General features: G+C 40.1%; 1 protein-coding gene across 1 annotated transcript; it reads right to left on the reverse strand.

The window, feature by feature from the left end:
* Positions 1 to 2,818: 2,818 nt before the first annotated feature.
* Positions 2,819 to 27,630, reverse strand: mrps9 (mitochondrial ribosomal protein S9). Its single transcript, XM_017482089.3, has 11 exons — positions 27,484 to 27,630; positions 26,266 to 26,448; positions 16,569 to 16,631; positions 16,401 to 16,431; positions 16,223 to 16,302; positions 11,630 to 11,715; positions 8,454 to 8,529; positions 8,121 to 8,289; positions 7,807 to 7,915; positions 3,871 to 4,040; positions 2,819 to 3,058 (listed from the first exon to the last, which is right to left on the reverse strand). Exons 1-11 carry the CDS (start codon positions 27,580 to 27,582, stop codon positions 2,967 to 2,969), a joined length of 1,158 nt encoding a protein of 385 aa, XP_017337578.1. The 5' UTR covers positions 27,583 to 27,630; the 3' UTR covers positions 2,819 to 2,966.

The following is a 27,630-nucleotide window of genomic DNA, read 5'->3' on the forward strand; positions in this document are numbered from 1 at the left end:
GTTTGGCAGAATAAATGCAATTAAAATGATATTCTTACCACAGATATTAATAATAATCTATTCCAGATCATTCCAATCTTTCTGTCTAAATCCTTCTTTACGCATTTAGATTAGATTATTCTTCCATTCTTGTGGGAATGGTGATTCTCTCCTATGTAACTCAGAGTCTTCAATATAACTTCAATAGTAGTATCATAATTGGGAATACACTTCGTATCTGGAAACATATACAAGAACAATTTAAGATAAGGTCCCTTTAATTTCAAACTCCTATCGCTAGGATTCCATCATTTACGCCATCAAATGAAGGTTGGGTGGGACCTTTTTTTACGCACAGGGGAGAAATGGGTGTACGTACTGTAGGGGACCTTTTCATTGACGGGGTTCTGGCATCCTTTACTCAATTACAACAGCAATTTAATGTCTGCAGATTAGGAATTATATACATGCACCCTCATACATCCTCATTGGGTAATACATCACCTTCAATTATTGATAAGCGTCTTGATCAGTGTAAAGGAAGTAAAAAGGTGTTAGTGATAATCTATGACTTGTTGCAATCCTTTAACTCTCAGAAGTTTCTCAGGAAACTTCGCAGAATAGTTTAAAGGATATTAATGAACACGTCATCAATTCTAGGCCTTATTCGGTTTAAGGATATTCACAGACTACATTATTCAAAAAAGAAACCGCATAGAATTTTTCAAAATGTCTCATCTCTTTGTGATAAGTGCAACTCAGTAGATGATGATTTGTCCCATAGTTTTTTGTTTTTTTTTTGCTCCAAGATACAAAGTTACTGGAAATTTTTTTATGTGCTTTCAGAAATATTTCAGACGCAAATCCTTAAAACTTAACCAACCGCTGGCTTCAGCACCCAAACGCTTAATAAGTGTTATAAAAAGAAAAGGTGATGTTACACAGTGGTCAACACTTGACTGTCCCAACTTTTCTGGAGTCTGTTGCAGTCATCAGATTTGAAATGAGTGTATATTTTCAAAAATAAATGAAACTCACAAAGTAAAACATCAAAAAATGTGTTACTAATGTATTTTCAATATAGTACAGAGTGAACTGAAAGTTCAAATGACTTTTTTTTTTTTTTTTGCATTTTCTATACTGTCCCAACTTTTTCGGAATAAGGGTTGTAGTATCGAGTCATGTAAACGCTACAATCTGATTGCCCGATTCAATATATATTAAGACAACATTCTGATTCCTACCCCTGAATATGCCTGTTTCATTCAGAAATTTGCTGCATGTAAACATCTTATGCAGAAAATCCACTGAGAGGAGATATATACGCATGCTCAGTCAATAAGGAATTGTGGGTGCTAACAGATACTTAGCTGCAGGCTAGGTACAGTAGCTCACAAAAGTGAGTACACCCCTCACATTTTTGTAAATATTTGATGATATCTTTTCATGTGACAGCACTGAAGAAATGACACTGTGCTACAATGTAAAGTAGTGAGTGTACAGCTTGTGTAACAGTGTAAATTTGCTGTCCCCTCAAAATAACTCAACACACAGCCATTAATGTCTAAACCGCTGGCAACAAAAGTGAGTACACCCCTAAGTGAAAATGTACAGATTGGGCCCAATTAGCCATTAACCGAAGCTCTTGACCTGTATATGCATGACTTTATACATTGCGCTGCTGCAACATGATGTATAGGTGTTCTTAATAAAGTGGACGGTAAGTGTACAGTATACTGCAAATTAGAAACGCACAACACTGTTAACTTGTTTCCCCTGAAAAGAGTGAGAAAATGAAGAAGAACGTCTCTTTCTTCTTTTTTTTTTGGCTAGTTTCAAGTCTTTTAGCGCGGTCTTTGAGTCGTGGTGAAACTTGGCAACCCTTGGCTCCCCACAGGCTGCCATGAGCTGTTCTGGATTGTGCTGAATTTCTACTATAAAGTAAAAACCTCATGATTGTACTCATTTTTTTTTTTGTTTCGTCCTGTGAGATTGACACCTATTGTGAGGGTTTGGCATGCTTTCTATTTATTAAAAAAAAAAAAACACACAAAAAACTAAGTACTCAGTCTTTATATCTGTATTCTTACTTGTTTAGGATGCATTATCTGTCCAATCCAAATAATATATTCATATCCAGTTATACCCCTAATCTTTACAGCACCAACTTCTTCACAACAACAGGAACTAAACTTTTTCGTGAATGCTCCTTAACATTAAATGTAACTATAAAAATGAGATGTGGTATATGAGGAACAAAACCTTTTGGGATATGCTGTTATTGGAAAGTACTCAGTTTCAGCATAGCTCCGCTACGCCTTGGTCCACATCACACCACTCTGTCAGATTATTTTTCTATAACAACATGCCACCTTTGTGACATGCTTACATGCTTTAATCCTTACTTACAGGGACAGTTCACCCGAAAATTTTTAATTCTGTCATCAGTTACGCACCCTCATGTCGTTCCAAACCCATAAGGCTTTCGTTCATCTTCCAAACACAGATGGAAGATATTTTGAATGAAACCTGGGAGATTTCCGTCCCTCCATTTACAGTCCATGTAACCAAAACTTTCAAGCTCTGAAAAGTTCATAAAGGCACCGTAACAGTCATCCATGTGACTCCAGTGGTCTAATCCCAATTTGGAGGGTGAATAATTGAGAACGGAATTTTAATTTTTGAGTGAACTATCACTTTAAGGGCTCCGGATGTCTCTTATTTAGGTGAATATTCTGAACTTTTATGTACACCGTCAACTCCAGAATAATTATCCTTTGGTGCTTGAGGAAATGTGCTGATGCTTTATTGTGGTACAAAAACAAAATTTCAACAAAGCTTAGATGAAAACATTTATTTTATTGCAATATACATGACTCCTTTATACAAACAATGCAAACTGCATGAGATGCATCCACTGGATTTTAATTCTGTGGGGGGTTTGGGATGTTAGATGTTAATGTTGGATCCACAGTGCCTGCTACCGGTTAGCGCTTTTTCCAGGTGAATTTCTTGCGTGCTCCAGCCTGGCCGGGCTTCTTCCTCTCTTTGACTCTGGGGTCAGATGTCAGCAGACCAGCTGAAAACAACAGATTTTAAAAATATTAAAAGTGTTTGTTTGTTGGTTAGGAAGTTTATAAAAAAAAAAAAAAAAAATTATTGCGCTCTAAATATACAGGACAAGGATTGACTAAATGTGTAATCACAAGAAAGATTCTGTCTAACTGCAGAAGAGTTTCTATGAGGAGAGAAAGAGACTGTTTATCTGTAATTGTGTAACAGGACAAAAAAGGTGAAAGTGAGAGAAAGCGGCTGTGCAAGTGGCTTTTGTGCTTCTATTGAATTAAACGCTATAACCACTAGAGGGCAGGTTGGAGCTGAATCATCCCTGGCTGGTAGGTTTTCCATGTCAACTTGTAAAATTTCACACCAACTATACTGGGACGCATTTGTGTCACTGTAGATTGGCATGTAGAGTCATGTTAGCTTCTCCTTAAAATCTGTCTTGGTTGCGGTCATAAAAGATCATACTTTAAGATAGGTTTGTGCATCAGAGGTCTGATGAATTCGAACACTTGTTAGGGACAGTTGGTAGAAAACTCACAATAAACATTATATTTAAAAGATAATAATAATAATAAAAAAAAGGTATACAAGCCAGACTTCTAGCCCTTGCTAGAGAGTCTTATATGTTCTCAATAAACAATGAAACCTATAAACAACAGACATTTGACTGACCTGCACACGGAAGTGAATTAACACACAAGCAAAAAGCAAATCATGTTTTAAAGATCCTGAAGCTTATGATCAGAAAAGTGTACAAAAAAAAACATCACATGTGCAGGTCTCTGAAGCGGAGCCTGTAATGAGAGAAATTAGCAGTACACTCACCTTGCCTCATGTTCTCCACATCTCCATTAGAAACAAAGCTGAGCAGTGCTCGTGAGATGGCCAGCCTCAGAGCGCCGGCCTTGGACGAGTGACCACCACCCTCCACGCTGGCCTCCACATCGAACCTTTCCAACATGTCCACAAAGTGTAACGGGAACATCAGCTGTTCTCTAAGAGGCACAAATAATACAAATGCATTTCTGTCCGTTACATGCAAAACCGTCTCTCTAGAGAAAGAAGAACAATGAAGAGCAGAGACTACATTATCTGTGTTTGGTTTTAACACAAAATGAAAGCTTATAGGAACAAACAGATATTTGTGTTTGTATGTGTTCCTCAGAAAGGAAAGCCAATCTGGCCCCAATGGCTAATGAGGAAAGCAGTATTTGGATTAAAACTGGAATTTTGAACCCTACCACTATGTCTCCCACTGGAAAACCCACGGAGGCAGAAATACCAGTACTACATGCATCCTGCATATGAATCTTGAAAGAGTATTTTTTTTTTTGTAATCCCACTTTATATTTTGGGAAAGAGAACCAAACTTGCATTGAGCTTGCAATCTCCTAACAATAGGGCGAATGCTTTTATATTTACGTTGTTTGTTAAATCCGAATAACGTATTCGTATTCGGTTACATCCGCACCCCTGATGGCCTTCGAGTTCACTGCACTGTGGGTATTAAATGACATTTGTTCTATTGCCAAAAAGGTATTTGATTTGATTACATTTATTTCCCCATTTCACTTTGCAGTCACCCGTATCATTCACATACTGAGATAGAAAACATTCGGAAGAGCTTCTAAGGTTGTGTGTGTAACCCTGGTTCTCTGATAAAGGAGTGAGATATCTCACCCCATTTCCCATCTCTCATTCAGAGTAGAACAGACTTGCAACACTCAGAGTTGCAGTAGGTGATCTAGAGGAGGCAGGGCTCCAGGTCATGGACGCTTTATCATCAGCGATCTCTCCATTTGCTTTTGGTTTGTATTGAATCAGTGGTTCTCAACTCCACTTCTGAGGATCCACACTGTTTGAAGTTTTCTGGTATGGTGGGAGAAGTGAAGACCTGGGGGGGGGGGGGTCCCCACGACTGGACCTGAGAACCTCCTCGATGATTCTTGCATTAAAGTATATTAACACTCCAGACGTCACTGATATCATCCACGACTGCATGCATGTATACACCAAGTGCTTGCGAGTCGACCAGTCTGAAGGCACGGCAACGTGTCTCGCACTTCCGAGACCAAGAAAACGTCACTCATCCTCTTGAATGGGTTGTGATAAGAGTAGGCCCTCTACTCACTCAGCTGTGTAATTAACCTTCCTCCAAGACTTACAAAAAGAAGGGAAAATACAATAGCACAGTGGGGAGAAAACTGCTGCGTACGAACATATTCTTTGAGAGGCTCTGGCTTTAGCATTCTAAAAGAGCATAAAGGCTTGAACAGACTAGAATACGCACATTAAATGTTTCATATCAGGACAACTCCTTAACCTTTTAATCGCAAAATACAATGCCACGCTTCTGCATAAAAATACCGGTAAAAGAATAACGTGAGGATAAAACACAACGGGCCACAGAGTGGCGTCATGTGTTACTACCCTGAAGAATGATTTTCCAGTAACGGCACATATATCATGATGTTTTATTCCTTTTATGCCACAACCATTTTACACTTGCTATCCAGTACAAGGTGTCTGCTATGGGTTTTATATGTGTTGCATAGTAAAAGCTATAACCTGTAGCGAGTGCTGCGACTAGAACCCCCGACCTTCTGATTAGCCTTTAACCGATGAGCCACCACATCTACAGTGCTTTTTTCAGTACGCACCATCCTGATTTCTCCTTTTTGTGTCTCATACTAAATAATTCTAGATCTTCAAATGAAATACAACATAAAACAAAGGCAACCAGAGTAAACGCACAAAGTTTTTTTTTTTTTTTTTTCATTGAAGCAAAAAGAAGAAAAAAAAAAGTTATCCAACACGCATCACCTTTAGCAGCAATAACTCCAACCAAACGCTTCCGATAACTGGAGATCAGTCTTATATAGAGACGTGGTGGAATTTTGGCCCACTCTTCTTTGCAGAACTGCTGTAATTCAGCCACACTGGATGGTTTTCGAGCATGTACTGCCGGTTTAAGGTCCTGCCATGACATCTCAATTGGTTCAAGTCAGGACTTTGACTAGGCCACTCCAAAACTTTCATTTTGGGCCATTCAGAGGTGGACTTACTCCTATGCTTTAGATCAATGTCTTGCTGCATAATACACTTGCGCTTTAGTTTCAACTTATGGACGGAAGACAGGACATTCTCCTTTAGGAATTTTCTGGTACGGAGTAGGGCTGTGCAATTAATCGAATATCGATCTCGATTTTGGCCGCGATTACATGAACACGATCGACTGCGATGTTGACGTTTAATGTTCGTCCTCCGCTCATGGAAAACTCCGCTGCAGATCAAATCAAGCGCTTCCTAAACTTACAGCCGATCACCATAGAGCGGCGCATCATTTTGTAACGCCAAAACCCGTTAACAAGTTAGCATTTTAGCCCTTCTGGTCCATCATCCCAAAGTCAATGGGTTTTTTTGAATGGGATTTCGGTTAAAAGCCTGAAATAACGTCTGTGGTGAACGCAAGCTCAAAATATTTCCAGGTTTTATTCTACGACATAAAATACGCCAGTAAAACCCCACTCGTGATTTAAAAAAAAAAAAAAGCTTTTACGTGTATTGAAAAAGGCGGTTGCTAACTGTCACGTAGTGAGGGTTTAGGATGGATGCAAGTGCAGATAAGGGCTTTATTGAAGACAGGCAGACAAATCCAAAACGTGAGACAATAGTGTGGTCAAAAACAAGCGAAAGATCAGGCGATCAGCAAACAGGCACAAACAAGGCTGAACTAGAATCAAACAACGAGGTCCAGAACAGGATTAAAACTATGAGACCTGAAACTATGAACAAATGCTTGGTACATGGAAGACTCGTGCAATACTTCGCGTCAAACAACGAGACACGAGGGGTTTATATGACAAACATAATTAAGGGTGAACACAAAAGAGCTGAGACTAATGATGACACATACGGGAACAACCAATGACAATACAGGGGCAGAGACAGGACAGGACAGAAATCATAACAAACGCACATGTAGAAAGTAAACAAAGTCAATGTCACAGTTCCACTTTTGACTCATCAATCCACAGAACATTCTCCCAAAAGGTTTGAAGGTGTGTTTTGGCAAAATTCAGACGAGTCTTAATGTTCTTCTGGGTTAGCAGTGGTGTTCACCTCGCCACTCTTCCTTTGATGCCATTTTTGCCCAGTGTCCTTCTGATAGTGGAGTCATGAACACCTTTATTGATGCAAGAGAGACCTGTAGTTCCTTTGATGTTGTCCTTGAGTCTTTTGTGACTTCCTGGATCACCTTCTTCCTCATCATTTCTGGAATTTCTTTCAATTGTGTGTTACTGGGTAAGACCTTTTAACCAACCTCATGCTGTTGAACAAGTTTTATTTGAAATGTTGATTTGATGGAACAGGGTTTGCAGTAATCAGGCCGGGTCGCATCTAGTCCAGCTGAACACCATTACGAATGCAGTTTCATAGATTCGGGGAATTAGTAACTATGGGGGCAAATACATTTTCACACAAGCCCAGTTGGTATCGGATAACTTTTTTGCTTCAATAAATAACATTATCATAAGAAAAACAAAACTTACTCAGGTTGCCTTTGTTTTATCTTAGATTTTGTTTTAATTTCTGAAACTATTTAGTATGAGATACACACAAACACAGAAGAAATCAGGATGGGGGCTAATACTTTTTCACCACACTGTATCTCCAGCTCACATTATTAAAATTGTGCTACCCGTCTACACCAGAGCCCAATCTTAGCAGACACACACAAACACACATGTGCACACACACCTGTCCTGCAGAATGGGGAAATACTGCATGTAGTTGCTGCCATTGATTGTGATATGTCCAGAACCCCGATCCCTGAGTGTGACGCTGGCCTTGGATGATTTTCTCCTTCCTGTTGCAGAGTGAAAGAGCGGTGAGAGAGTCGAGATCATTGGCATGTAGGAGTCTTGGAGAATTGTATTTATTTATTTTTAAACACCTGCACTTTTTTTTAGAACCCAAATGGGAGTAGAACTTAATGGCTATAAAGATGGTTTCATGCACAGTCCTGACAATGAAAACAAGAACAGTTTGTGTGTTTGTGCACGCGTGTGTACCATCAGCCTGACTGAAGGCCACTCCTTCCTCATCGTGTTGTATCTCGGGAATCTCTTGCTGGCTGGACTGAACCTCCAATTTTCGGCGGAAACGCTGCACAAACTCTTCCTCCATAGAGCAGTAGGGCATGGACAAGAGCCTCTCCATCAGCTGTAGGAACCGAGCATACTACGCACACACACACACACACACACACACACACAGGCAAAGAAAAATACATTCAACCAGACTTGATGTGACGTTTTCAAACAGCGCCCTCTTGTGTTATTAATAGGAAGTGTGCCAGCTATGCAAGTGCTTATAAGACGTGATGGTGGATGTTTGTCACTTACATCATGATCCGAGATATTCTCTACCAGTAACTGCTGCAGCTCCTCCTTCAATAGCCACCGGCTTCCGCTCAGAGAGCTGGGAACACACACGCGCACACAGACATTTAACGTAAATGTTAATATTAATGTAAAACACTCACATAAAGCGCAAATAACATAAAAACAAATCTAAATATAGCACCTTTTCCCACATCTCTGTAGGACCAGTGCCCCAATGAACTATCACATCTTGGTAGTATGTAGATGATTTACTTTAACACTACTACAACAGTCATCTTTGTGTAGTTATGGATGGACTGTTCTCGCCAAGTCTGATCCCTGCATTCTCCGTCACCTGAAGAACACTTACTCCCCCCCCCCCTCTTACATACCACACTAATGTATAAGCATCACAGTCATTTCATATGCGTTTCAATTTCCAAACCTTTAAACTATCTTTCCTATAGATCTAAAAATAGACGTCACTTTAGTCATTGTCTTTGTTCTTGCGCATATCTCAACCACAAGAAGTAAAGTTCTAGCATGATGAGGTTTAAGACTTCTGGCGACATCGAAAGCCTCAAAACACACTGACTGTCCACGTTTAATTTAACATAATAAATATCATATAAAAAAAATAATAAATATGACCATGAAAACTACATCTTGAACCCGCCTTTTGTTCAGAGCCTACAGATGTTTAACACTTTCTTACATCGCACTCCTTATCGATCTTATGTGATCTCTGTCGGTAGAAACCCAAGACAATGTTAGAAGGATAATAAAACATACAGTACTACACTCCGGGGCAAAAATTTAAATGGGTAAAAAAAAAAAGTCCAAGACGGCAAAATATTTCATAGCTTTTAATGGTCTTAACAACAAAATCATTGGTCAGGAAATTAGAAAGAATTAAACAAGTGCACTCCTGAGACCTTTTTTTTTTTTTTTTTTTTTTTCCTACTTTTGCTGCATTGAATTGTTTAGGGAAAAACTAGAAACAGGGGAATTCACTTATATAGTCGTCTTGTATGCAAAGGGAAAATCATGACAATTATTAAAATATTCGACGTGAAATTAACACAGCAAACTAGCATGTACAAAAATAAATAAAATTAATTATTTAAAACGCCGTTAAAAGTTTACCCACAAGGCTTAAACAGTTAAAGAAATCAAAGAGAAAAGCTAATCCCATACTTGCTAACTTCCAGACCAATGATTTGTTGTTTAGACAATTACAAGCTTAATAGTTTGCCATTTTGGGCTTGGACCATATTTTGTTTTTGCCCAGGAGTGTACATCAGAGGTTCCCAAACTAGGGGTTGCAACTCCAAGTGGGGTCACTTGATTTCCCAATGAGGTCATGAGAGAAACCTCACACTCATCTCCTCCCCTTTTATTTCACATATTAATGTAAGAAGCATCACTCTATCTATGAAGAGGGATTTGGTGTGCTTATGTTCTGAAATGATACTGGGGGACATGTTCGAACAAGCCACATTTAAATGAAGAGTGTACATGCTGCTTTAGTGTTTTTCACCATCCTGTCAAACAAATTTTAAAAACCTCTCCCGTAGCCGAAAAAATCTACACCGGATGTTAGACCTGTCAGGAAAACAGTTGGATGATATATTGTCCCAGAAATAATTGTGAAACCTTATTATTGTCATTTTAAGACCATTTTACGCCACACATACAATGACATTATAATAACATAATAACGCAGCTACACCCTTTCGATGAGCAATGATTTTTTAATTCTTAAGACAAAACAAATAAAATAAAACCACACAACCGAAACAATAAATGAAACGGACTCTCGGGCCCTGTTAACAAAAAGTGCAAAAAACATTTCAGGTCATTTTGTGCAGAAGCAGGTTGTAACGTTAAGGTTACGCTGTGTAAACATCTGAACAATCTCATGTGTGTATATGATGCGTTTGGGGGAGATAATTAACCCGCTAGTAAAGCGCTTCAGTTTACCGCTGTTCATTCACTGTTCAGCTTCAGCTCACGCAGCTCAAGCGGCTCGATCCTGACGTTTCTGAAGAACTATTTTCTGGATTTTTCTTCTGCGAAAACATCGTCAGTGCGTTGTTAACATCTTGCGCATCATTTAATTTTCAACAGTCCGTTTTAATTAAGAATCGGTGCTTGTGCTTGCGACACATCTTAAACTCGAATGCACACGGTTATGCATTTTTACCTCAAATTCGACAAAAGTTCAAATTTCTTGTTTGACAGCCCTAGAGCGGACGAGGGGACAGAGGCAGCGTGATCGGCTAAACTGTCGGTGACGTTCAAACACGCATGTAAACACAATGGGAAATATGGAGGTCAGCGAAAACGATAGTCGAGGTCTTAAAATAGCATGATTAGTGTGACAGTCCTAGTGGATGTCGCGTTTAAACCTGAAGATGAACTTAAGATTGATCTTATTTGAACATCATCATAAATTCAAATGTTACAGTAATCCTATATTATAAATCTGGTGTAAATTATTATTTTTTTTATTGCATTTAGATTTGTAGAAAATTTCCATTCAGCGTCATTTGCCCAAAAAGGTTTGAGAACCATTGGTCTACAGAATTTTATAGACTCTAGTTGAGTTTTTGCAAAGCAATTCATTAGAATGACCAGAATTCAGCCTTAGTGACATCCGCTGGTTCGTCCCAGACCACCACGCATATACATACTAGCGCAGAGGTTGGAAAATGATCAGGGAGTCGGCCTGTCACAAATCACAAAATCCTTCCTGGAATTCCACAATGCACCGCGAAAACCAAGGCGCATCAATGCTCAGTATATTCCTTTACTGGAAATGACGTCATGTTTTCTGAAGCCTCTCAGCTCAACTTTCGCCTACATATGTACGTAGCTCGTCATCGTCGTTACGTTGGTATATTACGTTCTATATACGGCGTAGTTGAGTCTGACGACTTTTAAAGTGTTTAATGAATGAAAATAAATAAATGAATGAACCTACTAGCTAGTCTACGACCCTGCTTGACATACTAGGAGAGGAACATGTGATTAAGCTAACAAATTCATAGGGCGTATAAAACTGAAATATTTTTAGGTTTTAAATGTTTGGTTATCAGTGTCCCAGTGCGTACTGGGTCCTTACCAGTGCTGTAGTGTTACTATCCCCCCCCAAACTCTACATGTCATTAGAAATGTATGAGTGCGGTACTTACATCTGTTTGGTGTCTTGAGTAAAAAGTCCTTTGCTTCTCAACTTGTCTTGATATTTTTCTATCGCCAACACTTTCCCAAACATATCCTGGAATCAATAAGGATTTCAAAGCATAAGAACAGGCAAAGGACTAAACAAACTGGATTTTTAACAAAAAAAATGTTTAATATGGCAGTTTCGCAATAAGGTCAAAAGACATTCAAGTGAGACGCAGCTGGGGGGAAAACGCACCCGTTTTAAATAGTTCAAGTGGAAACGGACCCTTTAGCAAGTATGAATAAACAAACAAACAAAAAAATGTATTCGGGAATTCCTTGAAATGAAAAAAACATGAATTTTAAAATCCCTCCCCTCCTCTTCTTCTTCTCTCTTTTTTTTTTATTTTATTTTTTTTAACAGAAACACACATACAAACACAAACACACACATACAGGGATCTCCATTATGAAGGCAGATCCCATCTCTGTCTCTTCAGCTCTGGCTGGATTTAATTGTGTGTGGGGGGAAATTGAATTGGGGAGCACTTGGGCCGTAACCCCTTTCTCTCTCATCCACACACACACACACACACACACACACACTCCTTCCCTCCTCTCGGCAGGAGGAGCTGCCATGCAGAGCCGGATGGCGTCCTCGGGCATTCTTGTCTAAATTGGCATCGCGCCCACGAGCCTGGAGTGCCCGTCAGGCGTCATGGCGATGAAGCGAAGCGGGGCAGGGTGCGTGTGTGTGAGCGTGTGTGTGCGTGTATGCGCGCACACGCGCATGCAGCTCACGTCGGCCCTTTCCCCTCGGCCACGCGAGAATTCATTTCCCCCCGCAATTATTCCGCAGCTGTTTGTTTAATTCCATCCTGATAGAGTGCGTCTAATCCACCGGCGCTCGCCAAAAAAAAGAAAAGAAAAGAAAAAAAAAAAAAAAAAAAAAGCAAACATCGGGCAAAAACCAATTTTCAGTGCAAAAAAAGAGAGAGGAGTAATAGAAAAGAAATGGGCAGAGCGAGAAAGAGAGAGCGCACAAGAGAAAGAGAGAGAGAGAGAGAGAGAGAGAGAGAGAGAGAGAGAGAAAGAGGGTAAGATGAGTGGAAGGCACATTACACATTTGCTAAGATGGCCATAAAAAGGAGTCGGAGAATTTCGACCAAGCAAAGGAAAAAGAGAGTCAGGCAGAATCAAGGCCACTTTGCTGAGGGTGGGGGTTTGTGGGTAAGATAACGCACCTGATTTGCTATGAGCTGCGAGCTTTTCAAATTCAATAAATCAGAGGAGCATTGTAAAGCATGACAAAGTCTACAAGGTGGAGTCTTAAGCAGCTTTTTTTTTTTTTTTTTTTTTGGGGGGGGGGGGGGGGGGGGTCTGCAGGAAAAATAATATATCTTTATGCATCTCATGTGCATAAATAAGAGCATGGAATAAGACCGAATTTATTATAATATTACGACAACATCTGTACTTTTTCCAGGTTATTGTTGTACGAGTTCAAGTCATACAAGAGTCATTTGGATACGGAATGAATAATATTCTGAAATACTGAATACATTTCCACGCACACGAATATGATCATTAGCAGACTTTTGGCAGACCTACTTAATTGGTCATGTAAACAGCACAATACTAATACGTGACATCTTTAGAAGAAAGCTGTTTTCAGATTTCTAGCGAGCTGATGAAGGCGCACAACGTCAGACGGACGCCGAGATATCCGGAGGAGCGTCTGCAGACACGTCGTGTGACATCATCACAGCGCGCATTCAGCCGAAGCCCTCTCCGAGTCACACGTGTCGAACATGAGTACAGATAAAAGCTCTCGTGCAAAACAATTTAGTGCCATTGCAAACTTCGCCAATTCAAGTAGTTTCCCACAAAATAAAGCACAAAACCCACTGCGAGTTGCATGGCAAATTTTTATTTATTTATTTTAATTTTTTTAAAAAGCCGCAGCAAAATCGAGCATTTTTGGCCGCGACGATCGCGAACAAACCCCGCAAAATTCTGTACGGACTGATGGACCCAATAATCTAGCAATAATTAATAACAAAAATAAAATAAGAAACATATAAACAGACAGGGGTTTTGTTGCTGCAGACCAACAGTTGAACTCCATTTTGCATACGTCATGTACTTCAAAAGAAATTAGATTACTGTCTGCCTCATGTAGACCCCAAGTTTCCTAATTAATCTGATTAAGTTTCAATTATTGCCATAATATGATGTTTTCGTGTGTGTGCGCGCGCAGATATGATTATTGTGTGTACATGCAAATGTACTCGGTGTTACCAGTGAACATCTTTTTCTTTGTGATTGATCAAGGTTACAGATTAACTCTGTATTAAAAGGTACGGCTTTCATGTGTACTACACCACAATTTCAGTACACTTTGTTTATTCCGCCCAAAAAAACAGGCTCTCTCTTTAGTAGCGTACAGATTCAGCATTACAAAGATTTAAAAAAAAAATAAAATAAATAAAAGTCTTCAATGTGTATGCTGCGTTTGCGTGCGTGTATATGTGCGTCTGGGTTCTTTCCCTTTCCTTCTTGTCCCGGTAAAATATTGCTCTCTGCCGGCTGGGGAGCTGTACGTTATTTTCTGATTTGACATACCTATTTAAATGAACAGCAGGGGTCTCGGCTACTGCCGGGCAAAAGGGGAGCGGCTCGGGGGCTCGGGCAAGTCAAGGACAATGCCACATTAATCAACACTCGCGCACGGATCTGCACTACTATGGCGTCACGTCTTAGCCCAAGGTCGAGTCCAGAGATAAACGGTAGAGGAGAAAGGATAAAGAGCAGGAAAAACACTATATATATATATAAAAAAAAAAGTAATAAAAAAAAGAAACTTTGAAAAGGAATTAGCTGAGGTGACAAAGAGCTGGTTACAGTGCAGTGATGTCTCTGGGGTTCATTTCCCAAATCCTCAATGCACAGCTGTACCTCTATCACACACACACACACACACACACACACACACACACACACACACACACACACACACACACGTCTGAAATAGCACAAAGCCCAGGCATGCCTAGTGAAGTGTGTGCTGCTCCCTGCTGTAAATGCGATTTGGGGAGGCGAGACAGAAAAAAAGCGTTACAGTGAACAAACCCAGCTTCTCTTTTAACCACACTCCTCTTTCTCCATATCTCTCTCGCTCTCTCTCTCTAGGTCTACTCCTCTACACACTCCTTAGTCTAGCGGCAGCCGATGTGACTTAAACATCATTTCACGATCCTCAAAGACATGTCTACCATTCACGATATTTAGGTTTGCTAACAAATCTCCAGCAAAACTGTAGTGTTGCATTTTTAAAAAAAAAAAACCCAAAAAAAAAACACACAATACCTGAGGATACTTCGATCTAATGTCTACAAAAATAAACTGAATACTGACAAAGCCTATTTAAACATGTTCACTTCAACAACACACCTTGAATAGATTACTCGGAGTCAAAAGACAAACCCAAAACAGAGAGAGAGAGAGAAAGAAAGGCCGAGTGTAAAAGACAGTGAAGGGTGGGGAGAAAGTGAAAACGGAAAGAGACAGACAGGGGCACGGAGAGCAAAGGAGGACAATTATTTTAAAAAATATTAACAGAGATTCTCAGCCATGGGGTCACGACCCAACTTGGGGTCGCTGGAGATGTGAACGGGGTCGCCAGACATATTTACTAACCTTTATTTACAATGTCGTCATATGCCCTTAAACTTGAATATGCAGGGAATATTTCAGAATAATTAAAATGGTCAGATAATTATTATTATTAAAATTTCATCAGCCTTCATTCAGGTTCGAGCTCCTCTTAAGCCCGTTGTACACCAGACCTCCGCGGTGTCACGTCCAACGTGCCGTCATGTTAATCAAAGCCTTTATACCGGACACCGTCAGTTCTCAGAGCAGATATTTAAAATAAAAATAAGCGCTTTTTAAATTTTTTTTATTTGTGGGAGTGTGATGGTCATGGTATCTGGTTAGAAACACTACAAAATGTAATATTCATGGTATATTTTGCAGTGTACGACCACAATGTGGGGGCTGTGAGGATTTTTTTTTTTTTACCCTTAAAATGAGTTCACAGACCAAAAGAAGTTGATTATTCAGTTTATTATACTCTTTATACTCCACGTTGACGCGGCCAGTGCGAGTCAACGTTCGGGCAGTATACTGGTAGATACGTCTGAAGGATTCCTGAAGAAAAAGTCACTATTGGTGGTTTGAAGTAATTTACGTTTTATATGGACCTTTTAAAAATAGTACACGCAGAACATTAGCTGTTTTTACTTAAATTTCGGTGTGAACCGAAATTAACCTCTACTAGAAGCAAATGCCTATCTTTCACACCAGAAAAGTGTCTTCAGGCATCTCCTGTATCAAAAGATTACAAATAATAAATGCTACGGCTAAACCACTGACGTTGGCTTCCCTGCTTCGGGTTTGTAAAAGCGGTTAGAGATTTCTAATTTTTTTTTAAACTGACAGACAGACAGACATAGAGTCAGAGACATAGACAGACAAAAGCAGGAAGTCCAAGAGAGACATACTATAAAGAGAAAGGCAAAGAGATACAGGAAGACAGAGAGACTGACTGCACTTACATGCATGAGGGAGTAGTAGGACTGCTTGCCAGTGTAGAAGAGATAGTGGAAAGGGCGGCCGTCCTCGCCCCACTGCACCGCTGCACAAAAACACACAATTTTACACAATTTATAATTAAAGTGTTGTGTTAACGCACGGTTATCGCAAAAACCAACAAACAAAGCCTCATTTACATACCTGCCTGCTTTGGGAATATCAGATCTGGGTGCTGAAACACAAATATACAAATGTGAAATTACACGTGTGGCGTATGTGTGTTATTACTAACACCAAGAAAATAATAATAATAATAATAATAAAAAAATGTATGAACTCTATCAAGCCTTAAATAGGGTTCGAACATACCTTCATTATAGGTCGAGCTCCCTTCTCAAACAGGCCAGAGGGGAAGAGGTACGCTATGCACCTCTGCAGGGTCGAAAATACAAAACAAAATGTGAAGTATTAGTCTAACATTTTTAGTATTAATTACTATATCATATTACTAAACATTATTAATTCAATCTCTCACTACTCCATGTGCATACACCCAGTAGGAGACACCAGGATGTCACAGTGATAACGTATTAAACGTTTCGATCAGGATAACTGCTACTAAGTTTTTGTCATCTTTATAATATAAACACGATACCAGAACAGTACGTGTCTACATGCATTTGTTTAATTGGCCAGCACTGAGTTCTGGACAGCTGGAACATTATACTTGTGTACACGATTATGGATTGTGGTACCGATGCCGTTGCGGATCATCCACGGTAACCGCACACACACCGTAGCTGAACGTCGTAATATAATGTGCGATCAATTATCAGCACCAGGGCAGTGCTAACATCTTTACCCTTCAGATGGCAAAAAAAAAAAAATGCAGCCATTTGCGAACGAGATGAAGAAGAAGAGAAAATAAAAAAAAAAAAAAAAAAGGGAAAACGTTGGAGGGAAGAAGAAGAAAAAAAAAGGTGAAAGAGAGCGAGATGAAGTGCGATGACAGCAGATGCAGTGGAAAAGGACACGCAGTCATGCATCACACTGTCAAAATTGGAGAATTAGAGAGAGTGTGGTGAAGAGAGTGCAAGCAAAGAAACAAGAGCAAGAGAGAAGACAGAGGGAGGATGAGAGAAGGGGACGGATGCAGAATGCAGTGACAGATGAAGGCAGCACCTGTTAATACCTTGAAATGCAATATGGTGCAACTCCCCGAGGGAGGTGTAGCCTCATCACGCTGTTCTGCAAAAGCACTGCTGCCAAAACTTCATACAAGGTGGCCAAACTTTGTTGTCCGATGTTGCGGCGACGCTTAACTGCGACTCCACACCCCCACTTAAACGTCACTTTTTAGAACTTTGTCAGGTTTTGCAGTCTTTCCATTTATACACATGAATATACACAGGATATTCCTTTAAGGCAAGGCCAACATACAAGACAAAAAGGATGTGAGGAGTGTTATACAGGAAGCAATGACAACTGCCAGTGGTAGGATTATTTATTTATTTATTGTTTTAACTAAGTAGGTTCCTGTTCCAAAGAGTGCAAACGTTTTGTAATAAATACCGTCCTTTTAGACAATCCAGGCTCTAGATGGAACGCCGAATGGGAAGTCGATTAAATTTTATATCTACGTTGTCAGAAAGCAGTTTTACAAAAATCCAGATGTAGATCCCTAATGAAGACGCCAGAACCGACAGTGGCAAGGTGGAACCCCCTGAAACCTTGAGTAGAATCGGACTCAAAAAGGAACTCATCCTGGAGTGACTCCGGATAATGGGATAAGGAATCATTACTCTTCTGCAGTGTGTTGATAGAATATACATTATGAGTATCGTAGTCTTCATGATTACAGCAGCAGTTCTTAGGTACATATGCCACAAACTGTTTCTCGACAGTCTTTAGGGAGAGTATCCATACGAGACCATCTCCAGGAGCGTGAGCGCAGAAACTCCAAGCAGAAAAAAAGTATCAGGATGAATCAGGCAGATCCGGAAGGCAAGTGGAGCCATAGCATTAGAAGTGTGTCCGGATATCAAGTCTTGAGCACACATATTAGTTTTGCACTGCATAACTCTGCACCGTACTGTACTTCACTCAGCATTTGTGACTGTTTACACGTCCAGAGGCTCCAGAAATTATTGACCGTCATCTGTGATGTCTTTGTAGACCCCAAATCCTAATCGCAATGCCAATTGAACCCATTTTATATAAATTACAGCTAATTTCTGCAAAGACGTAGTGGTACTGAACTTGATGTAAAATGGATTTAATGGCTTTCTTTTTAGACAGGGTGTCCCAAAAGTCTCCATACATAGGGGACTATGTTTGCCAGCACCACATCGGTTGTGCCTTCGTCAGTGGATGTTCATGGACGTCCACTTCTCGGTTGGTCCACGACACTTCCAGTCTTTTTGAATTTGTTAATAAGTTTCGCGAGAGCGTCGTGTGTGTGACGTGCTTGCCATGTTTCCTGTTAAAGTCCATCACAACCTTGCGACAGCTTCCCGATCCATCCATGAGAATGATTCCAATACGGTCTACTTTTGTCAAAGGCATTCTTAAAGGCTATCTGAAAATAATTATTATATAAACTAGTTAGACATTTTGCTAAAGAGTGCAAAATGTGTTAATTGCAAAAAAGTGTTAATTTCCGGGCTGCATGGTGGCTTAGTGGTTAGCACGTTCGCCTCACACCTCCAGGGTCGGGGGTTCGAGTCCCACCGTGGCCCTGTGTGTGTGGAGTTTGCATGTTCTCCCTGTTTTCCTCCGGGTACTCCGGTTTCCTCCCCCAGTCCAAAGACATGCATGGCAGGCTGATCGGTGTGTCTAAAGTGTCCATAGTGTATGAATGGGTGTGTGAGTTTGTATGTGATTGTGCCCTGCGATGGATCAGCACCCTGTCCAGGGTGTACCCCGCCTTGTGCCCGAGGCTCCAGGTTCCCCGTGACCCTGAAGAAGGAGTAAGTGGTAGAGGATGGATGGTGTTAATTTCCCCTTTGTCATGATCACCGCTGTCATTTGCAAGCACTTGAAAAGTCAAGCCAATCCCTTCTTGCTACACAGAGTAAGGATACGCCATTGTAGTGAGTAATGATGTGAAAACTTGCAAAATCAAAAGCAAGAGTAAAATCTAAAACAGAATGTTGCCGGGATTTCAAAATCTTAGCACTGGCTCACTGCCACATCTGCTTTCACGACAGGAGCAGTCGCGCAGCTCAGTTATCGCTTAATGGATGTAAACGAGCTGGCGCGAGTGTGCCGATGAAATGAAAAGTTCAACAGTGCAGCTCTGCATGCTGGAACCCATAACCATCAGTGCTGCTTTTATCACAGTTGTCACCAGTCTTGGCAACACATTCTGAAGTCTTCCACTCCACCTGACGGGTTCGGAAACACCGAGCGAGACCGAAGATACCGTGCAAGACCGTGTCTGTGCATGACAGTGAAGGGAAGGCAGGCGAAGAGAAGGTGAATTACTTGCTGCTGGCACAGCTGTCCCACACCTCTGCTGCACTCACAGCAGAGCTGGCAACCTGTTCAGTGCCCCGCCTCGCTGCCCGGCAGTCCAAGCCATTCCCCGCTCGTCTGGCAGAGGCTTGGTGGGTGTCACTGCCTCTTAGCCACGCTGGCACTGAGGACTCAATTCATTAACGATGGTGGAGGATTGGGAATAAATGCAAATTGGGCACATTTGGTGTGATGAATCAATTACAGTTCAGAGAAAGGACAAGAGAGAGGCATTAAAGTATCTTTGAACATCACTGTCTTCCCGTGACCACTGGAGAGGCTTCGACTGGCTTCTTCCCAAAAGCAAAGCTTTAGGCATTATGGCAGAATTGGACCCAGATCCCAAATGAAACTCCAGCCAAGCCTGATAACCACCGTTTATGTAAAAGTCAAACAAAGAAAAGAGATATATATTTATATATTAGTTGTTGATGTTGGAAGATTAACCTTCAACATTTATGTAAAGCATCCTGAGTGTCAGTGCACTCCATCATGCGTTATTCCTTACATATTCAACATGCACAATATTATGGAAATTTCAAAAACAATGTCACTACCTTCGAGTTACATTCTCAAGGCCAGGGGTTCTTAAACATTTCGCAGCAAGATATCCTTTCAGCTGTGAAATAAATTCCGCAAACCCCCTCAGCACACTTTTTAAACATGATCTAACATTAATATTAGGAATATTATTTAAACAAGCACGATAATAATTTGGCTATTCACTGGAGCTGTAGAGCTTTTTATTCCAGATGTTTCCACAGACAGAACATATTACGTATGATGGCACTAAACCGAGTCCCCATGGCTGCTGACATTCTTTTTTTTTTTGGTTATAATCATGACTAGCAAAACAGATAAAAGTATTTGATTATTTATTGAGCATACAGTTACAAAGAGCTCAAACTTATCCAGGATATGACTATTGCAACTGTTTGGTTAATTTCCGGTGTCCGTTTATATTAATGATATATTTTGAGATTCTTCAACACTACCGTATAATTTTATTTAGCTCGGCTCATCTTCCCGTAATCACCCTCCAGGACACAGCACCACTTTTATCGTTCTTTGCCTGAACAGAAACATGTTTCAAAGTTTGTTTTAATGAACAGGTCTAGCGAAGTACACAAAATGGCCTACCATGGGAACCGCTCCAAATAACAGAAAGAAACAGCCAAAAAGCCTCGTTTTATGTAGAGAGAGTTGGATTCGCCTTCAACAGATGCACTCGAAAGGCGACTAGCTCCAGCTTTTAACTAAATCACAGTTCTGAATGTGACAAAAGGTTTCAATTAGCTTCGGACATTTGAACCCGTTTAAAAGTACTGAAGACACAGTTGGACATCGTAGGAATGTAGATTTTCAAAATATCGAGCATTTTATGTACATCTCTAAAAGACTCAAACAGATCACATATTTCCTGCCTCTTGTCAACATGGCTGCGCACAGAATCAGCAGCAAACAAAGTAGCACTTCTTACCTTTAAATGAGTACACAGTGACAAGAAAAAGTATGTGAACCTTTTGGAACTTCATGGTTTTCTGCATAAACTTGTCATAAAATGTGATCTGATCCTCATCTAAGTCAGGGGTATTGACAAATATAACGGGTCTAAAATAATAACAGGAAATAAATTCTGATCCCTCAGGTCTTTATTGAACACACTCATTCAACATTCAAAATGGCAGTGGAAAAAGTAAGTGAACCCTTAGAATTAATAACTGGTTGACCCCACCTTGGCAGCAATAACCTCAACCAGGCGCTTCCTGTAGCTGTACATATACTTGGGAATTCATCTTCCCCTCAATGATTGCAAGCTGGCCAGGCCCTGATGCAGCAAAGCAGGCCCAAATCATGATGTTTCCTGGAGCATACTTTACGGTTGGGATGATGTTTTCATGATGATATGCCGTGCCCTTTCTACACCAGATGTAATGCTGTGTGGTTTATCCAAATAGTTCAATCTTAGTTTCATCAGTCCACAAAACATTTTGCAAGTACCGCTGTGGAGCGTCAACGTGCTCTTCTGCAAACTTCAGTCATGCAGCAATGTTCTTTTTAGTAAGCAGTGGATTCCTTCGTGGTGTCCTGCCGTAGATACCCTGCTCGTTCAATGTTTTACGTATTGTAGACTCATGAACAGAGATGTTAGTCAGTTCTAATGATGTCTTCAAATCCTCGGTTGTTTCTTTACCTCATTGATGAGTCTTCGTTGTGCTCTTGGTGTCATTTTGACTGGGCGCTCACTTCTTGGTAGAGTAGCAACAGTCCCAAGGAGTCTCCATTTGTAGAATGTTTGCCTAACTGTAGACTGGTGAATTTCTAAAGTCTTTGAAATCACTTTGTAATCCTTTACAGCTTTATGTATAACAACAATTCTTGATCGTAGATCTTCTGAAAGCCCTTTTTGGCGAGGCATGGCTCACTGTGCTTCTTGTGAAGAGCAAACTCCAAAAGTTTGAGGGGTTTTTATCAGTCAAAGTAGCTGTAGTCCACCCCTCCAAACTTATTTTCTTAACAAGAGTCCAACTAGCTTTTTTGAGGTCATTAACTGAAGGGTTCACATACTTTTCCCACAAGCACTATGAGGTTTTTTTGGTTGTTCTCAATGAAGACATGAGGGATCAGAATTTTTTTTTGTGTTATTATTTTAGATACATTATATCCGTCAATACCCTCGACAAGGATGAAGATCAGATCACATTTTAGGACAAATTTATTCAGAAAACCATGAAATTCCAAAAGGTTTACATACCTTTTTTTTGCCACTGTATACAAGTATATACTGTATATACAAGTATTTGCTACTATGACTTCTGGCTAATGTGGAGTAGTAGATACTACAGGCCATTTCAGTATTACTTTTAGTAGTAGTAGTACTTCTTGTGGGCTGAATGAAACGTTTCAGTGGGTTGTATCTGGCCTGTGAGCCTTCAGTTTGACACATGCGCTTTACATTTTCTCCCCAAGGAAAAGTCATGAAGACCGAAAATGCTGCATTTTGTGCTTTCTATGTTTCTCTGTACCAAGATGCATTTTTTTTCCTGTCTTGTGAAGGAACCACTGTTTATATCTTTTATAATGTAAGTGATAAGTGGAACTAACTTTTCTTCACAGATGGTCCACCACATTTAATGTAACTATAAATGGAACAAAAGTATGACGTATTGATCATTAATAAACAAACAAGTAGAACGGCACCAACGAGGGATGAGTCCATTGCCAAGACACCAACAAGTCTAGTCCTTCTTGTTACTAATTTGTATGCATCAAATACCCTTAAATGACCTCAAAACAGGAAGAAAAACTCTCAGACATTTGACCTTGCTGTGACATTGACCCTGATTGGAACAATTCCAAAATCTAATCAGTTCATCTGCTAGTTACAACTATAATCCCACATAAATCCTATAAACGTTCAACCACTCGTTCTTGAGATATCGCACTAACGAGAATCTCAGATGATCGCATGGACGGACAACCCGAAAACATAATTCTTCCCCCCTCTATTAGTGATGGCAAAAAGATTCATTATAACTGTTATCACATTGCTTTGGTATAAGACTTTATAATCAACTTCAATATGGTAACAGCCACATCGTACATCCCATTGTGTTTTATTCCTTAAATAAATTAGCACAATATATAATACAAGTAGTGTTTTTACAAAGTCATGGCCAACTCATACCAAAGTCGCTTCTGATGCACTTTTTAAAATCAACTGTATAATAAAGCTAAGCTTCCATTCTAACCATCAGTTCATATGAGAGCAACTCAATGAGACACAAAAGACCTAACTTTAACCCATTCTTTAAAACCTGATCCTACAGACCTTGTTTTGTTTTTCTTCAAAGTCTACATCTACATAATCATTACCCCAACATGAGTTACCAAAATAAACCCAGTTATGCTCTTTGCTCACTGACCCACTGTCTTATGCCACATTTTGAAGTGAACTGTGCAGATTACAGATACAGAGTCAGGTGTGCTGTGGATCAGCCTGATTTCTTCTGTTTTTGTGTACATCTCATGCTAAATAGTTTTAGATCTTCAAACGAAATGCGGCATAAAACAAAGGCAACCTAAGCTAACACACAATACAGTTTTAGTTTATTTTTATTGAAGCAAAAAAAAAAAAGTTATCCAACACCTATTATTCAGAGGTGGACTTACTCCTATGCTTTGGATCAATGACGACGTTTACATGGACAGCAGTAATCTAGTTATTGCCCTTATTCTGAATAAGACAATATTGTGATTAAGGTGTTGATTACATGAGTCGCTTTAGGAATATTCCTTTCATGTTCCCGTTTTACATGTTATAGAACATAGATCGATCAACAGCACACGTCATTGCGTCACCGCGCCACGCCGTCCGACGTCCCTCCAGAAGTTCACGTATCGACACACAGTTTGTCTTCGTTATGGTACCGTATACAGTTTTCATTTTTAATTTCATGGAAACTTCAAGTGCAGTTAATTATTTGTCATGCTATACGTGCAAATAGGAGACTTCTTGAAGCCGTGGGCTGCGTCTGAAACCGCGAACTTACCGTCTATATAGTAGCTGAAATACATGTATCTCGCTTACTATATAGTAGATAAATACGCGTTTTTTGACGCAGCCGTGCTCTCTCGTTTGCCGTCAAACGGTTGAACACTGCCGTGTGTGATCGTGTCCTGTCGCAAAATGCGGTGAAAACTCCAACACGGCGTTAACAGTGTGATTAAGGTGTGTACATGTCTGTAACGCACGTCGATAATGCGAGTAAAACAGGAATACTCCACACGTCTTAATTCCATTTGTGTTTACTTCGAGCAGCACTCTTTTCCTCCAAACCAGTAATGTTAACCACATCAAGGAGCTCGCTCTGCCCATGTTAGTGGCACTAAAGTTAGACGAGTACCTTAGTCGGATTAAGGTAATAAAAAATGGCTGTTTACATGGTAGTTTCTTAATCAGAGTATCGTTTTAATCGGGTTAATATTGGATTATTGTTGTCCGTGTAAACGCACTGATCGTCTTGCTGCATAATCCAGTTGCGTCTGAGTTTCAACTTCCTGCGCTGAAGCAGCTACAGTGATCAGAAGAATGTCTCAGCTTCGTAAGCTCTGTAAGTGTTCCGTTGTTGGTTGTAAGGATTAACATAAGAGTCTTCATGTAGTCCCGGCATCAGAGCCACTGAAGTTTTATTTTATAATCATTTTACACCAGTCAGCTTTCTGAACGAGGGTCAATACCAAGCAGGATTTTCTGAAAAGTTGATTCTCAAAAATGGATCAATACCAACTGTTCTTGATCCAGCTTCATATCCAGAAGACGTAAGTGTTGCGCTTTATATTTTGTGAATGTTAGTAAATCGCCTTTCCGAATGTACCGCTTACCAAAATCCATGGCTAAAGTTACTATTGTCTCTGATTGTATTCACAGAGACCAGAGCAATGTCGTAATTTTTATTTTTAACCCAAAAACACTCACTGTCTGTATAATTTGTACATATAGGGCTGAACACTGGTATTTACAGTGCCAGTCAGACTGGTTCTCCTGATTTGTTGTTGCCGTAGTATCTGAAGCACGAGCTGTAAGGCACATCCCTCTTCTGGAAAGGGGGCGGGGAGCAGCAGCTCATTTGCATTTAAAGAGACACATGAAAACTGTGTGTTTTTGCCTCCACCCAAACAGGGGCATTTACAGCATGGTATAATAAATGGTCCACGGTGTATTTTGAGCTGAAACGTCACTGACACATTCTGGGGATACCCGAGACTTGTATTACAGCTTGTAAAAGGGGGCATAATAGGTCCTCTATAATGTTCTTCTGGGTTAGCAGTGGTTTTCACCTCGCCACTCTTCCACGGATGCCATTTTTGCCCAGCGTCTTTCTGATAGTGGAGTCATGAACAGTGACCTTTATTGATGCAAGAGAGGCCTGTAGTTCCTTTGATGTTGTCCTTGAGTCTTTCGTGACTTGCTGGATCACCTTCTTCCTCATCATTTCTGGAATTTCTTTCACATTTGGCAGTGTGTTACTGGGTAAGAACTTTTAACCAAGTCCATGTTGTTGAAAAAGTTCTATTTAAGTGTTGATGTGATTGAACAGGGTTTGTAGTAATCAGGCCTGGTTGTGTCTACTCCAGCTGAACCCCACTATGAATACAGTTTCATAGATTTGGGGAATTAGTAACTATGGGGCAAATACATTTTCACATAGGCCCAGTTGTTATTGGATAACTTTTTTGCTTGTATAAATAACCATCATTTAAAAACTGTATTTTGTGTTTACTCGGGTTGCCTTTGTTTTAATTTCTGAATCAATTTAGTATGAGACATGCACAAACACAGAAGTCATCAGGATGGGGGAAAATAATATTTCACAGCACTGTATGCATAAATGTCACTTACGTTTTTGGTCCAGTCTGAGGTCTAGATATAACAAGCATCAGATTTGTAGTGTATCCATCTGGTGTTAAACTTCCTGCTCAACGAGTGCAAAGCAAAGTGCTCAGAACACACAGACAATATAATCTATAGCAATAATTTGCGTCTTACATCGATGTCCTCCTGCGTGAATGTCTCAGGGTCTTCTCCCATCATGTTGGCCAAGTGCCGTTTGCCGATATTGAACTCGTCTATTTGTTTCTTAATGTACTCCTCTGAGAACTTTTCAGGCCCAGCCGCTGCCAGGTTCTTCCTCCATGCGGCTGAGGACACACAGATCTGCCTACTGATCAGCTGCAGAGACAAAACGAGTGTTAAACAATTGCTGTAAAACATCAGTAAAGTATTTACTACCATGCTATCATTCATCAAGATAAATCCATGCGGCTATGTTTCGCGTTACCGAACACACTGCAGAATAAACAAAACACTTTTACCAATAACGTTTGGATTTTATCAGTCAGATTTGCAGCCTTTAAACAGTATTTTACCAGGATGCACACATTGACATTTGCCATGAAAGTCCTGTTACACTGGATGTGTACATGATAGATGTTATTTGTCAAATCTCCACTCTTCTTTGGGATTCAAACTCATGATCTCCTGGCAAAACAGAGAACACTTCTATTGCAGCACTCAGGGTCCCTAACACACATCCTACACAATGAACTTTAGTAAGCTAGATAAAATATAAGCTCTGTTTGAAGTACTTGCATGCATTATTTATATGTTTACAGTTATTCATTCATTCATTTAGCAGATGCTTTTATCCAAAGCAACTTACAAATGAGGAAATACAAGCAAAGTGACATATCAAGCGGAGAACAATACAAGTAGTGCTACCATACAGGATTTATTTTTTATATAAAATATAATATAATATAATATAATAATAGGATTTATATAGTTCTAGAGAAGCAACGTGCGCAGAGTAGAGGTGTAAGAACCAGAGTACGTTTATTTTATTTTATTTATTTATATTTTTTATCACGTGGGGTTGGCATTTTAGGGGTTAGTTAAGTACTCACGGACAACATGGTAACATTCAAAAGCCTTTTTGTAAAACTTTATTGAAATCAGCTTTATCTTGTTACCCAGAAATAGCACAAGGGCAAATACGGGCTGCGTCCCAAACCGTATATTACAGCACTAAAAAGGACGCCAGAATGCAGAGAGGTTTCGCACTATTCTAGCACACTATCTAGTACTGAAGTATGCGCTTTGGTATGCGACCTGTCATCTGCAAGCTTCACCGCTAACTACAGCGAACGATAAGCCAAAACAAATGTATTTCTAAAAATCCATATGAAATAGAAGAAGCGCTTTTACCTGTCGGTTCATGTTTGGCGTAGAAATAAACAAGCTCCAGCTGCATTTGGCACATTTTGAGAAAATAGTCCTCACGGCTCTACTACTGGACGCAGCCATGTTGGATTACAAGCGCACGCAGTCAGCGGAAATAATCGCTTCGTTCGT

Source organism: Ictalurus punctatus, chromosome 12 (genome assembly GCF_001660625.3).
Source record: "Ictalurus punctatus breed USDA103 chromosome 12, Coco_2.0, whole genome shotgun sequence".
Taxonomy (NCBI): domain Eukaryota; kingdom Metazoa; phylum Chordata; class Actinopteri; order Siluriformes; family Ictaluridae; genus Ictalurus; species Ictalurus punctatus.